This window comes from Tenrec ecaudatus, chromosome 17, assembly GCF_050624435.1.
Source record: "Tenrec ecaudatus isolate mTenEca1 chromosome 17, mTenEca1.hap1, whole genome shotgun sequence".
Lineage (NCBI taxonomy): Eukaryota > Metazoa > Chordata > Mammalia > Afrosoricida > Tenrecidae > Tenrec > Tenrec ecaudatus.
In genome coordinates this window covers 22,195,277-22,211,272 of record NC_134546.1, presented here as the reverse complement: position 1 = coordinate 22,211,272, position 15,996 = coordinate 22,195,277, and the positions used below count along the sequence as shown (strand labels likewise).

The 15,996-nt window shown below is 50.6% G+C and overlaps 1 protein-coding gene across 5 annotated transcripts in view; it reads right to left on the bottom strand.

Moving 5' to 3' along the window:
• Positions 1–7,057: 7,057 nt before the first annotated feature.
• The window catches only part of LCLAT1 (lysocardiolipin acyltransferase 1), a 229,027-nt gene continuing 220,088 nt past the window's right edge, over positions 7,058–15,996 (bottom strand). For all 5 annotated transcript variants that reach the window (XM_075535331.1, XM_075535329.1, XM_075535333.1 and 2 more), the window contains one exon: positions 7,058–11,054. In XM_075535331.1, coding sequence (XP_075391446.1) covers positions 10,552–11,054 — 503 coding nt within the window. In that variant the 3' untranslated portion in view covers positions 7,058–10,551. The remainder of the gene's footprint in view (positions 11,055–15,996) is intronic.

The window sequence follows — 15,996 nt, the reverse complement described above, 5'->3', positions numbered from 1 at the left end:
GCTGCGAAAACCTTTGGCAAGTAGGTCACCAGGCTTGCCTTTTGAGACACTTTTCAGATAGTGGTCAAGTATTTAACCTCTCACGCGTCCCAAAGACTCTTGACCTCAGGCAAGGAGAGCTGAAAAAAGTCTAGCCAGGGGTTCAGCTGTCCTGAATTCCCTGTGTTTCCAGTTCCTATCTGTACCAGTGTAAATCCTCTGCTCCAGCTAGATTTGTAAGGTAGAACTGGGATCATTATAGTTGGGGGGAGGAAGCATTTAGGAACTAGAGGAAAGTTATATGTTTCATCATTGCTACCCTGCACCCTGACTGGCTCTTCTCCTCCCCAAGATCCTTTGGCAAGGGGATGTCCAATTGCCCACAGATGGGTCCACAGATGCACTCCCCCTCATTTACAATAAGATATTTTTTCTCTGAGTCTTTGATGCCTGATACCTGATCCTATAGACACCTGTGTGCTTCTTCCATGTGGGCTTTGTTGATTCTCAGCTAGATGGCCACTTGTTTATCTTCAATCCTTTAAGACCCCAGACACTATATCTTTCGACAGCCAGGCACCATCAGCTTTCTTCACCACATTTGCTTATGTACCTGCTCTGTCTTCAGCGATCATGTTGGGAAGATGATCATCAGGGAATGCCAGTTTAATAAAACAAAGTGTTCTTGCATTGAGGGAATACTTGAGTATAGGTCCAATGTCCATCTGCTACCTTAATATTAAACCTATAAATATTTGTACATGGATCTATTTCCCCATTGTCATATATATATTTACATATGTTCATGCCGGTATTTAGACTTCTATAAATGTCCTTTGCCTCCTAGTTCTTTCCTCTATTTCCTTTTACTTTCGTCTTGTCCACTATCATGTTCAGCCTTCATTTGAGTTTCAGTAATTCCTCAGTTTCATTGCCTTTAATCAAGCCCTACCAGGCTTCCTACACCCTCCTCGCCATTGATTTTGGATCACTTGTTGTTCCCTTATTCCTGCGTTTGTTAACACCCACTTCCTTTCCCAGCCTCCCCCTCTCCCCATGACCCTCTGGAACCGTGGGTCCCATTGTTTTCTCCTCCAGATAATTTATCCAGCCTATCTTATCCAGATAGACCTGCAGAGATAATAATATGCACAAAAAACAAGACAGAGCAAAACAAAGCAACAACAACAAAATGACCCAAACATGAAAAGCCTATAAATAGTTCGAGGTCTGTGTTTGAACTTCAGGAGTCTGATGGGGGGCCACGCCCTGGCCCCAGTCTGTTTTTGGCACTCCCTGGGGACATTGTTGATCTGTTCCCTTCTGTTCTGATGCTCCCTCTTAGTGCCCCACCTCGGTGTGGTGGGGCTAGATTCCCTCCGTCAGAAGTGAGGGACTATAGCCTAGTCATGTTTCCCTCCGTGTTAGGCTCCCACACTGACTCCTCGGTGTGGTTTCTCTGTCTTTCAGTGGAGGATGAGCGATTTCTGCTGCTGAATCATGAGGTATTTCAGCCCCAGGAAAGAAACGGCAGGAGAGTCACTATGCTCACAGAGATAATGGAGTAAAAGGATATCTCATGCTGGGTTTTAGCTCCATTGAACTGGGGGTGGGGGGCTTAGTACCAGCTTTGTGTACAACTTGCAAAAATAAGCAAAGCCAGTCCCTGCCAACAAGTGTCTGGTCTCTCCAGGGCCAGAAGGAGCAGCGTATATAGAGTGAAGGCCGCAGCTGGCCCTGGGGCTCAGCCTGGCGTTCTTGCAGGCATCGAGCTTGTGTAAACCAGTCTTGGAAAGTCGAGTTCTTCAGGTTCCTGAGGTGGTATGGCTCCACACGGAAGCCTGTGGCCTTGACCATGGGGGTGAGGGGTCGGGGGAGAGTACCTGCACTTTTAAAAAGCATTCTGCGTGCCACGATTCTAAATCAGGCCCCCCCCATAGGCCATGCTCTGGCTAGGACCGGGCACACGATTCACGGGGCTCGGTGCAAAGGAAAAGGAGGCTCCTATTTCCAAATCTCTTGCGAATTTCCAAGAAACAACAGACTCCATCAGCACCAAACTCACTGCCATCAAGGGGATGCCGACTCACAGCGAACCTTAGAGGGCACGGTCGAACTTGACTGTCACTCTTTCAGGGAGTAGAAAGCCCTGTCTTTCTCCAGGGAGGGGATATTGCTTTCAGATGGGGGACCACCACGCCACCAGGAAAATGAGGCACTTACTACAGCCTCCGCCACTGTCACTTCCTCAGCTGTACCCATGGAGGCTGAGCGGGAGGTGGTGGGGGGTGTCACTTACTGGGTTTCATCCTTAGTGGACCTTCAGCACAGATTCACGATGAGCTGGTCTGCAAGGCCCTGCGCGCTCCAGTCAGCCATGTCCTCAGAAAATAAAGTCCCTGTAATGAAAGGGGCCGGTGGATGAATCTTGCGGGCTCTGGACCCTCCCGCACTCGCCCTCTGAGGAGCTCAGGCTTCCTCCACACCCTGGCTGTACTGTCATCGGGCTGCAGGCCCGGCTGCATGTCTATCACGGAGTACTCACATCCTCTGAGCACTCCGTCACCTTGCTTGCCCCATGGCCCAGGAATCAATCGGAGAACTCGGGTTTGCTGCTTAAGCCCCTGGCCAGTGCTGGCCACACTGATTTTTCCCAGCACAGTTGAGACCGGAGTTGGGCCGGGCCAGGCAATGGAAAATTCCCATTACCGGTGAGGAGGGGTCCCCATGTCATTATATAATGGTTTCTCAGAATTGCACTAGCAGCTGCTGCCTACCATTGGGCAGAGGACACAGGGGTCCAAGGCTGGGGCCTCCAGCACTGCCTACACCTAACTCTGATGCCAGACTCAGGCCTCTGCCTGAGCCCAGAGCATCACGCCTTCTCTCATCAATTCATGTCTGCCAGCTTGGCATCACACCTAGGAGGCCTGGTTGTCAGACAAGCACATTTCCCAGATTCTCAGCCTGAATTCTCTAGCCAGCCTGCAGGCAGGGTCTCTCCTGTCTGCTCAGCCTTGGCTCCTGACCTCACCTGGTGGCCCAGGCACACGCGAACCTTGGAGGAAGAAGACTGGGCAGTATTCCTTCCATCCCTTCGGAAGAGGGCACAGTCGCAACCATGGCAGCGGTGGAGACCATGGAAGCGGCTAGGTTATACGTGTGCCGGGCACAGCCGAAGCAACATCACCCACGGTGCTTCATGTCACCTTCACAGCCATCAGCAGAGCTACACCTGACCTCCCATTTCCCAGAGAGCAATCAAGTGGCTGGAAAGTGGCATGGGCTCCACTCATGCCCAAGCCCTAATTATCTCCATCACAGACCACCCTGCCTCCCGGGGGAGCCCACTTAGTCACCATTCATAGTTTGGGTGTCAGCATCGGGAGGGCTCAGCTGAAAGCCTTGTACCTTTGGCTCCGTAGATGGTGACAGGAGGATAGGGATTCTGGTCGCATTCAGGATCACCTCTGCCCTCACCTTCCAGCTTCTTCCCCGTCACGGCTCTTGAAAACCATCCCGACTCTGGTCGGACTCTGAGCCGTCGTCTGCCTCCATATCTTCTCAGTGGCCTGCTCACCACTGTACTCCACAAGGACTCATCACAGTGCCTGGCATACAGGAAGCGTTTCATCAACCAGGTTTTGGAAAGAAAAGAAGTGTACGCATTTGTGGCTGTGTGTTCGCACGGTTTGGGAGCCAAGAATTAAGCTTAATTACCTTTGCTCTTTTCACAGCCTGGGACCCCCAATCCAGAAAGCAGTTCATGAAGGCTGGCCTGCTAATAACAAGGTCCACAGTGTGGACCCCCCAGCCATGCCCTGGGAGAAAGATGAGGTTTTCCACTGCTGCGGAGTTACACAGTCTCCCACACTCACAGGGGCAGTTCTACCCGGCCCCATAGGGTCACCATGAGTTGGAATTGACTTGACAGTAGTGAGTTTATATAAACCACTTCCTGAAGATCTAGAACCAAATGCTCGTCCTGTAGATGAGGCAATGGGTTTGTGGAGCAGAGCTTCCTAAGGCGGGTGATGGCGCCCCCTGGTGCTGGAACAGCCAGTGAGGTTGCAAAACCAGATTAACTTACACTATCCTGGGGGGCAGACAGAATAGTGCACAGGTTTTCCTTGGGGAAGGGGGAGCTGGGGAGGGTGGGCTGCTGAGGAATATATCATTGTTTATTCTGAAAAAGGGGGAGGGAAGCCAAATAAGTTTGGAGTCTTTTGGTCTAGAGCTGGGGGTGGGCTATATGAGGCCAATGTAATCATCCATACCAGCTCACATCACACGCCTCGCCAAAGAGAAGCCATTCCAGCCATCACAAGGGTGAGCTCATTACATGTGTGACCAACATGGCCAAGAATGATATTTTAAGTATCCAAATGGCCCTGGGAAGAACGCAGGCTCCCCCTGCTGGTGGTCTAGAGAGTGAGTGGCATCTGCAAGGTCATCCAAGAATCACCTGAGAGCACACACCTGGCCAGGCCCCGGCAGTGCGATTGCCAGGTAACTCAGGAAGGCTTGCACTTGGATTCCAGTTCAGACATGCGGGGGAGAAAACGTCTTTTAATGGGTCTTCTCTGGTGTTGCTGGATGGCCACAGGCGGGCCCTTTCAGGCATACATCTGTCTTCAGAAAAAATATATACTTTTCATGCACTGGTTGTGTGTGTGTGTGTGTGTGTGTTATTCTAAGATGAAGGCTTACATTTTTAACGAAACTCAAAAGTGGAGCCCGAAGATGAACCAAGAGTAGGAAGTCTGTCAACCTCAACTAATGAAGAAACGGTGGGCCCAAGTTCAGACCCCAGAGGAAGAATTGCACTCAGTAGCTATAGACATTGGATCTCCACATTCAGCAAGCACCTTGGCCTTGAGGAGGGCCCAGGCATCACAGGGCGATCAGCGAACTCAAAGCGCTGGGTGTTCTCTTCTGTCTTTTAAGCAGGCTCGAAGCCAATGAAGCCAATTTTGTGGAGTGAACCGTAAGCAGGGATGGGTCCTGGCTTTACCAACACGATCCAGAGAGAAAGGGCCAACCAAAACAGTGGTTTCTTGGGGGATCTCCTGGGCCACTTCAATTCAAGGCAAAGATAGAGGGCATGGCTTCTGTTTTGGAGGGATGCTAACGAAATGAACCTGCTTGATCTTCTCAAAGGACATGGGACAGGGGGGTGGGGTGGAAGAGTTATTGAGAAGAAATTTCAAGAAACTTGAAAACCTCAGTGGTGAGGGGACAAAAGGCCTGGACAATTGCTCAGAGAAATTTTCCCCATCACGACACATCTGCTCATTCTTTGAAGTCCTCCAGGAATGTAGTTGGAAAACCTTACTCCATCCACCCTACAGCCCTGCGCTTGTCTTTCAGACTTCCTGATATTCCCCCGTGAGCCCCTTTCCCCCAAGGGAGGAGGCAGTCTCTCAGGAAATCATGTTCATCATTCCCTAGACTCAGCCGGGAGGCCTGGGGGTGTCATGTCATCCTATTCTCCTCTTCCTCCCATCCTTGCTGTAGTCCAGGAGGACAGGCCCCAGCCCTGACTACAGGGGAGTGACAAATGACTTAGGGATGGTCCTACAGGGCTAGGGCAGTCCAGGCAGGAAGCCTAAGCCCCAGCAATGTATTGAGACGCTGGGGAAGCTGCATCTCCTTCTTGGTCCCAGGACTGTAGGCATCATGCCACCAGGTGGATCCCGGGAAACAAACCAACCAACACAGCAGGACAGCAAGAGTTAAAATGCACGGTTTGCCACGTGAAGTACCTTCATCAGACATCTACCTCCCACAAGGAGTTGCTTTCAGCTTTTAAATATATTCACCAGTGGAATGAGTAAGAGGCAAGGTCTGTGGGTGGCTGGAAGTCTACGCTCGCCTCTCTCCCTTTAGAGTACACAGTCTAGGAGCCCCACTAGCTGACGGGCTGTCCATGGGACTAGCACCCAGTCTGCTGTTGGTCCTGTGCTTCTTCCACCATGCGTGCATCTCAGACACGTCTTCCCTGCCCAGAGTCTGCATGGGCAGGTCAGCGTGGGCACGGCGGGCCTCCAGTGCAGTGGGTGGATGCTGGTCAAGTCTGTTTCATACGGGTCAAGTTTTAACCCAGGGCTTTCTTTTCGTTGTTACGTTTCCCAGTCCCGGGCGGCCACCACCTGCTTGTCAGTTCGTTATGCTGTGTGGCTCACGTCATGCCGTGATGTCAGCAACTGTCATGCCGTGATGTCAGCAACTGTGCCACCAGGACTTGCAGCCCTGGAAGCCCCACCCATGGAGGCCAGTCTGCAGGGGAGCTCAGGTTGGTGATCTGTCTCAGAGAACTGGGCAGTCACAACAGAACAGTGTCTGCCATCCCTGCCTGGACTCATCCTCAGGACACTGTTGAGCAGAGGGCCAGGGTGGAAGGGTGAGGGAGCAACAGGGCAGCCACAATCACGGCCTAGGCACTGTGATGAGGACCATGACACAAGAGCAGGAGCTGCCTCCTGGGAAAATGCCTCTGGGGGATGAGGAGTGGGGTGGGTTTGTGCACACAGGGGCCCATTTGCCTCCATTGCCTCTGGCAGCTGGCAGTGCTGTTGATCCCCCCTAAGAGCCTTTCACCTGTGGGGTGATCAGACCAATCACGGGGCTCAGAAATGGAAAACCCAGGTGGGCTGATATTCGTGGGGCCTGGACTCCAACTGCGATCCTGGAATGTTTGTAACAGAGGCACTATGTGTCCCTTTTCAGTTAGGATCATTGCCCTTCCGCCCCCAGGGCCTGCCCCATTTGTGAACGTGAGTCCTACCAGCACCAAACCAAAAAGCCCAAACTCAGCCATTTAATCGACACTGAATCCTCGCGGCCCTACAGGACAGGGTGTAACTGCCTCTGTGGGCTTCCAAGACTGCTCTTGACAGGAGTGGAAAGGCCCGTCTCTCCCGCAGAGCAAGTGGCAAAGTGGCAATTTTGTACGGCCGACCTTGCCACGAGCAGCTCAGCTCGAAACACTCCGCGGCTGAATTCCACCTATCATCAGGCTGTCCTGTGGGAAACGCAGTTGCCGCGGAAACAGAAACGACACACATGCGAGGACCCCACTGAATGTGCTCCATTTTATTCTGGGGGGTACGTTACAGACAGCACGACGCACACACAGCCCGTGGGGCGCTGAAAACTAAGGCCATCCTGTGAGTTCTTTTTTAAAACGTAGTTATGTTTACACATAATTCTCTTTTGTTAAAAAAAAAAATGACGTACCCCAACCAAGATCTTCTTAGGAAATAAAAAACCACAGGTGGTACAAAACGACGGGAGAGCCGTATCTCATCTGAAGCTCAACGTCGGGCAATGCCACTTCTCTGCCTAAACGGAAGTCCCAGGTACCAGGCCACCACCTTCAGCCTGCGTGCACCTCCAGACACCAAGCGGTGTCTGCCGGGGACAGGGACCAGAGTCAAACCATTCTCCTCTCAGTGAGGCACAGAGCCTTCTCCCTAAGAGACACATGGCAGAGTTCTTGGGACCAGAGAAGAAACGGTCCGTATCTAAGGCACTGGAAGCACGTGTTTTACACACAGAATTGTAAACAGTTTGGCGTCTGCAACCTCACTCCTTAGTCTGCATTCGAAAGGGACACACGGTGGCGTGGTGGGGTCAGGGCTTCAAGTCGAAGGAATGATCTCCCTTTCTGCAGAACTGGGTCTCAGCTGGGGTTTCCGTTACAAGCTCTCCAAATGGTGCCCTTGAAATGACTGTCTCAGTGACTCGGATGGAAACTGCTCTTTCTCTTTCCATCTGCATTTCAATAGCACACAAAACACGTCTAAGGTTGATGTTGTGGTTGGTCCATTAGTGCATTGTGCTAATGAAGTTTGAAATGAGTTGGGTTTGTGTCATCAGAGAGAGATGTCCAGCTAAAGAACGCGTTGGCCCAGCACGACCCTTTCTAGTCCGTTCATAGTTTAAGTGTCACGGTCCATGTCCTATATGAACAGCACTTACTTTTACTGGAAAATTCACAGGATGGTAATGAAAGACTTAACAAATGGACCAATGGTGCGATACAAATGTCAAAATCCACTGAGTTTGCCTGCAAAAGACAGAAAGAAAAGCTGAGCAGGGAGCAGAGGGCCCAGCAATAGCTGGGTGAGAAGGGAGGGGTTTGAGATCCAGAGGGATGGGCAGGGCAGGTACAGCTAATTCCTGAGGGCAGCCAGATGTGACATTCAGGCATTGATTTCAAACAGCTAACTCTCAGGCCTAAATCATCGACCGCCTATTTCTTTTGAACATTATTTACCCAGAAGGAGAGGGGTTTCCTGGAAAGACGGGGCGAGAGATGCAAACAGGTTTAATTTCAAAGGAGACTTGGAAGCAAAAGGCCAAATGACCACCCCCTGCCTCCCCAGTGGAACTTATCTTTGTGAGGTTATCGTTTCTAATGCTTAAAGCCAGTACGATGGTCACTGATGCCCAGTTCTAGGCATACCACGTAGATTACTCAGAGTGCCTGTGTTTTGAATTAGCCACAGTAACAAAGAAACCCCCTCGCCAGGTGTCAGGGAGTGCAGGCCCCCACTCAATTGGTGCATGCCACATCTGGAATGAGGGGCTGGGTGAGCCAGGGGCGTGGAGAGACTAGTGAACAGCTGGGGCGGGCTGGCTGCATTCTCCACACCTCTGGGGTAAAAGGCACTGTAGCCTCTCTCCTCTTCCTGTCTTTCCACATAGAGCCGAAGGAAGTCGTGGAGAAATCTGAATTAGAAACCTCTTTTATTAAGGGAGGAAAAAAGAAAACCCCAAAACAAACATGGGGGCCAAAAATAAGGAAAAGATGGAAGAACAGCTTTAAAAACCACACCGGTAAACAGCTGGGTTTGGAGCAGATGTGCCGAATAACTAATTAGTAACACCCAGGAGCCCCAAAACCGTATGTGAGGGGCATTAAATAAAGGTGGGTGAGATACCCTTGCCATAACAACGATGGAACAAGCCATACTCTCCCGAAGAATCGGCTCCTGTGAGTTCGTCTCACTGACAGTACTTGGTTCAGGTGTTGGGAGGGCTACCAGGCTAGTAAGAGGGACACTGAAAGCGAAGGCATTCATGCCAAGGAGCTCACAGCTGGGAGTAGCTGGCTTTGGAGGCTGGTCCACTGCAGGGGGGAGGCTGACATGTCTGCTAACAGCGAACGACTCATGGCGCACATTCCTGCTGCTCGGACCAAGCAGGCCCGTGACTGAGGTACACAGCAGTGCCCGCTCAGGGAGAGTGGCAACCACTAGGTCACGCTCTGTGCCTCGGACAGGTTGGGGCTCTTGGTTCTCAAGATTGTCCGTCGACTCAAAATAATGGGAACATTTAGGTCAATGTTAATAATGAAAGAGGGAGCCTGGGATTAAAACACACACACACACACACACACACACACACACACCTGGGATTAACACACACACACCTGGGATTAACACACACACACACACACACACACAAAAGGATTCCTTTCTGTCTGTCCTATCAGTTTGGTTTGAAGAGTACAAAGTGTCAAGGCTACGGAGCTGAGTAGCTGAAGAGAAACCATCCCTGCCATCTGCAAGCAGGTTTGCTGCCGTTTTCATGGCACACGTGAAATGCCCGTGCACACGCAGACAACATCAGAACCTTCCTTTTGGAGAGGTTTTAAAGAAATATTTCAAAAAGGCGCACAACTTCAAAAGACAGCTTCTGACTATCAAGATAGAAGATTCTCTAAAGCTTTCCTCTGAAAAAGGATGTGACTTTGCATCCACCAGTTTGAACGCGGAGAGGCCGACACCTGCCCAGGGAACGCAGAGGTAAGCAGGCTCCGTGGGGGCTAGATGAAGAATCAATCCTGTTTATTCCGATCTTGCAGCTCTCCAGTTGAGGGTTCCCAGCGGCGGGCCATGGCTGCGCCTGAGACATGCCTGGCCGTGCTTCCCTCGTGGGAAAGACACAGGCGGCCGTCCGCTGCCTCGGCCAGCACACGGCTCGAGGTCAAGGGTTCCTGAGCCACAACGGACCTCCTATCCAAATGGTTGATCTGCTTAAGGTCAGGGATTCCCGAGTTCTGGCTGCTGGGTGGCATGGGACGGGTTTGACTGGCACAGAAAGGAGTGAGGGCAGTGCCGAGTGAGGGTGTTCAGGACCCTGGTGAGGTGGGTGCTGGAAGGGAGGGCTCTCCCCTTGGGGAGGTGACCTGGGCCCATGCTCACAGGGGTCAGATCTGCCTTTCCGACTAGGGAGCTTGCTAGCCGGTCAGGTTGGGCCTCTAAGTGACACGTGTGTGTACGTTGGATGATTGTTTTCTCCTCGAGCCCCAGTGTGTTCACAGCTATCAGCTCCCTGCTAAGCAGAATCAGAATTACATTCAGAGACTTAAAAAATAAAAATCACTGTGTAGCAAGATCCCCCCCCCCCGCAAAATATCTTTAACAAATGACAAAGGTAGTAAGAAATATTTGACACCATCATGCAAAAAACAAAACTAAACTAAACACATTTCCATTTACAAAGGTTTAGAACATTTCTAAAACATCCCTTAGGCTTTTTTAGGCTGTGAACCTTCTAGCCTCACTTATTCCTCTTTGATTCCAAATGTGCCTGCTTATGCAGAAAACGGTAACATGCAAGTTCAATGATCTCCAGCCCACCAAATATTCTCTCTTGCAGCACGAAGATGACAATGGTGAGGATAAAATACCACCGGACAGGACTGTACAGGTAGATGAGCAGGCACATGGCAGGGCTGAACAGGGTCCAGTAGAGGATGGACAGCAGTTTGGTCACCAGGACCCTGAGCTCAGACTTGCAGGGGGGGACTGCACTCTGTCCAGTGAAGTTGAAGTTCTTGTCCCCCTGATAGAAGGCACGCAGCCGCTCCTCCTTCTCCTCCCAGCGCTTGTGGCACCAGAGCTGCAGCTCCTCCTTGGAGTGGGGGAGGGCATCGATGGGGTAGCGGTGGACATGGAAGTGGATCTCCTGGGGAAAGCTGCCGTTGAGCAGGTGCCTTTCCGTCTGGGGAATGCTGTGGGGGTACGCCACGGTGATGTCGTGCACAGCATCCAGGTTCTGACCTGAGTGTGAGGGAGAGAAAGCACAGAGATGATGCTGTTGACTCACAGCCTGCAGGCCGGGGTCCAGGCACAGCCACCAGGGTAGAGGGAATGCCAGTGGGTAAACAAGCCCATGAACACGGCCTGCCTGGGCACTTGGGTCAAAATGAACCAGCCTTTCCCCCTTTTAGTCTGCTTCCTGAGAGTCACGAAGGCCTTTGAAAGAAATTCTCTTTGCTTGGAACAGTGACCTGCCATTCTAACTCTGTGGCTAAGCATACCCGGCCAGTGTTTCCCCCAGGGAGAAAGCACTCGACTAGCTCACCCACACCAACAGGGATGACCATTTCAATGCTGCGGCCAGTCTGCCTCCCCTCCACATAAACCGGCAGCCTCCTTCCCTTCCACACGGACAAGGCAACAAGAAGGAGCACACACTCAGAGGCAGCTTGGATGAATGGTCAGAAACGCATACCAATTGTTAAGATGTCTACACCTGAAGTCTGTGTGGAACCCGGACCTGGTACACCACCATCCTTAGCAGCCTCAGGAGGGATGCCTTGTGACTGTTTCTTCCATCCAAGTCATAAATAGGTGCTGGATTGGGAAGTGCTCACAACATAACTGGGAGATGTGCCCCGACTAAGGCAGGTGGGGGGGGAGGGGCCAGGAGGAGGGGCCCATGGCTGTCCAGGCACTGTGGGGACAGGCCCCTCAAATGAGCCTGGAGGGGGGGATGGTGAAGGGCTTCATGCTGTCCTAGTTCAGAGTATTCAGAATACTAGCTCTCTATTTTGCAGCTAGAGACTCACCTTGCAGGTGGAGAAGCATTAGGGAGTTTTTAAACCTACAGAGTAGAGTGTTTCATGTGAGTCAGGTTTCTTCCACAGTGGGCTGCTTTGGCGGTGCAAATGGGGACTCCCATCCACAACAATTAGCTGACAGACGGGGGGTTGAATTCATCCGGAGATGCCTCTGAAGACAGCCCGGATCAAGTGCTGGTGAAAGGGCAGCTCTGGCAGCACATGGGGCCGCCATGGGCAGGACCTGAACCGGAAGCATCTAAGCCCCAGCACTGTGGGAAGTGACAAAGGATGGCCTGAAGAGGACCAGAGACAGGGCAAAGCGGCTGTGGTGAGGGGCCATGGCATCAATCCCTGGCTCTGGCAACCTCCTGTCCAGTTGGAGCCTTGTAATCGATAGGAAGCAGACTGTCGGGGCTTCCGTCCTACACGGCAAGCTCCTCTGACCTTCCGTTATTACTGAACTTGAGCGCCTCCACTGACCTGACGGGGTGAGGATGGGGATCGAGGTGGCTTCACTTTGGGTATGCTGGCCAGCAATCCAAACGGAAGCAAGAAACCTCTCCCTGGGCGACTACTGTCCCCACAGGAACAAGGAGGGCTTGTTACTGCAATGCTGCAGCTAGAAGTGAGGGGGAGATGGGTGCCCAAGGAAGAGATGGCTGGTGAAACTGGCGTGATATGGCCCACTAGGTTGGGGGCAGCAAATGCACTCATGCCTGAGGCTCAGGGGAGTGAGAGGGGAGCTTCCCCCGTAAGAGGAGTGTTCGATCTGGAAGGGGCTGTGGGCATTACTTCATCAAACCTGGCCTATGAAGACCCAGAGAAGTTAAGTATGTTGCCCATGGTGAACACAGCTTGTTGATGCCTCGTCTGTGAATGTTGTTTTCTTCCACATTGTGTTGTCTTTAACAAGAGACTTTTGATGTGGACTTCGAAGGGCTGTTAATCACAAGGTCAGCAGTTGAAAACCACCAGCCACTCTGCAGAAGAAAGAGGAGGCTTTCTACTCCCATAAAGAGTTACAGTCTCGTAAAACCCACAAAGGTTTCTGAGTCAAAATCGACTCAATGGCAGGGAGCATGAGATTTCAATTTGTCACAGCACTACCTGTGGATAAAAATCAGAAGGGTCGTTTTCCGAGGGAGATGGGATTGATCAGAAGGCAGAATGAGGCTACCTTCTGAGTGACGCATTGATTAGAGCTTGGATTGCATAGTGTCTATCTTCATCAAAATCGTTAAACTGTACATGTCAGATCTGGGCATTTCCCTTCGGCTACTTTTTCCTCCACTGGTGATCATAATAAAGACAAGCTCCAATGCTTCCCCGCTTCCCGTGAAGCTACACGGCTGTATTCTTCTCTTCCAATGACTCCTCACATCTTCTGTGAAGGCTCATTGTCAGTCCCCACCGCCCTACAATTCAGTTTTCAGTAATGATGGTTCACTTTGTTCCATAACCGGCTTAGTAAAGGAATCAGCATTTAATAACAACTAAGTTATATAGAGTACCTTCATCACCATGGCTTCAACTCAAAACTAGAAGGCCTGCTGCACAGGGCAGCCGAAGGCAGGGCTTTTGGGAGGAAGCTGAGGAGTTGTTCTGGGACACCTGGTGAGGGCCAGCTGGGACCTACCGGTGAGGCTCCCAGGAGAGATGTGGGTACAGTGGCAGAGCCACTGGGGAAAAAGCTTTCTAACAGGTGCCCAGGGTAATGCGGTCAGTCGGTCACTCTCTGAGCAAAGGCTGATGTGCTGGAACCAGAAGTTGCACCGGGATGGGGAAGGGGGCCCTCCAGTTTCACTGTTCACAACTAGCAAGAGTCCTCTCTTCCCTGCTAACTCACTTGCATTACAAATCAAGCAGCCTTTTCCCTGTCATTAGTCATTACTATCTTGATCAATACCAGAGCAAAATCTCCTGGACTCTACAAGCTAGTTTCACACTTTATTGCCACCTCGACCCCCAGACCTTACACCCACCAACCACAGTCAGCCTCCAAGCTCCAGCTGTCCCTCCACTCCAGCTCTGCTTCCTCGACTTCCGCTCACAATGGCTCTTCCTCGCTACCCTCTGCCACCTGCCATGTCAATGGCCCGCTGGGCGTGATTCAAAGTGGAGTCCACATTTCACTTCCTTCCAGGACAACTGCCATCAAAATTCTTGCTTCCATCTTCTGCCCAAACTCGCCTCTTCTCAATCACAGTTATGGTCTTCATCAAAATCACTTTTTTTTAAAACAACCTTGACAAATCTCTTTTTTGCACGTATTGTCAGCTGTCTTTCTACTCAGGCATCCTACACCTCATCTTCAATTTGACTCTCATGTTCCAGCCATTCACCGTTAAGTGGTTCTTCCTGCTTATAAATTAAATACCCCAAAACAAACAATAAAACCCCATGCCAGTTGTCACTGAGTTGATGCTAGCTCAGGGGAACTCCTTAGTGTGTCAGCAAGAACTGTGTCTTCCTAGTGCCTATAGGTGGGCCTGACCCACCAGCCTTCTGGTTAGCAGGCAAGCACTTAACTGTTTGTGCCATCAGGTAGCGCTATAAATTGCCATCACATATGAAAGTTTCTTACTCGTGTCAATAAGAAAACTAAATTGCCCTCTGCTTTCCTCCACTTGGAGAGAGAATACACATACATGTACATATGTGCATGTCTGTGGGGGTATAACATCCAATATATAAGTATGTAAGAGTTTCACAACTATAATGGTACCACGAATGGAATTCCCCAAATGTAACACTTTAAAGCAGAACACTGGAGTCAGACTGCCTGAGTCCAAATTCTGGACCACCAGCCTCTTAACTAAATGAGTGACTTATTCTCTCTGTGGCGAATTTGGTTCTTATATCTACAAATGACTTTACAGGGTTGTCCTAAAGAGTAAATAAGTGCAAAAGCGTTCGAAACAGGCTCTGAGACATAGTATGTGCTCAATAAACGGCAGCTGCTGCTCTCATCATGGCTCTGGTCATTACTATTATCAAATGATGTTAATGATCATATCAGGCTCCGCCCAGTCTCTGGCTTCCTTTCTTATAAGTCCTTGTTGGCAGCAGTGGGGAAAGCTGCATTTGTTTGTTCCTTTGCTTATTTATTTTTTAACGCTGTATTTGGATGCCTTTTCTCCACGCCTGTCCACAGGACTGTTTGCCTGCTACCCTGAAGACTCGAGTTAGAGACTTCTTGATTTTAACCTTCGGCTCAAGACAAAATGTTCAAGCTATTATCCATCCAAAGGCTCAAGAACATTCCCTCTGCCTGAAATATACAGCTCTTTCCATGTGTATTCTAGTTCAGTCCCTTAACAGTAATATATTTCACAGTCCAGGTAAAATCTCAACTGTGCTACGAAGAACCTTCTGCAAGAATCTAGGTCCCAAGTGGCTAGGGGCCTTGTGCTCTGTGACTACTTCAAGCACATGCAGGCTCCGAGGTGCTTCTGTGTGCTCATCGGCGGCCCTGCACAGCTCCTACAAGTACACACACCACCCGCGCGGCTCCAAGGGGAACGAGGCACACTTCTAAGGGGCTGCCTCTTCAGAACCTTAGCTCCTAGCACAGTGCCCTGCAAACCGTAAAGAGGTCCCAGGAATGTTTGCTAAGTTGTTGTTGTTTTAATGGTCTACTATCTTCTTATCTAATATACGGGCAGTAATAAAGCCCTCTGTGCCATGTTGTCATGCGGCTTTGGTCCAAAGAGCCAGTGAACATAAAGCCCTGGGCACAGAGTAAGTTCTTAGATGCTACCATCCATCACAACTGACACATCCAGTCAATGAGACGAACTCCCTGGTAATTTTCCAGTCTGTGTTCCACAAATTCTTGGTTTTGTGAAAGAACTACATAATCTTGGGGAGGGCTAAAGGGGTTTACCCTATAAATAAGCAATAGTCCCAAAGATTATTATGAAAGTGGGCCTTTGGAATCTAGTACTGTGGAATGATATAACATGGATGACAAACAAGGAGAGAGTGATATTATTATGCTAGACTGAGGAAAGAAAACAGGGGCTTGGGGGCTGGCAGGGGTCAGCCCTATCTTGAGCTCATAGCTCACTTGAACAGCAGGCTGCTGGGTCCTGCACCATCCCCAGGACTGCCTTGCACAGCAGACAGTGAGCTGTGGACCCAAGGTTTCAGAAGCA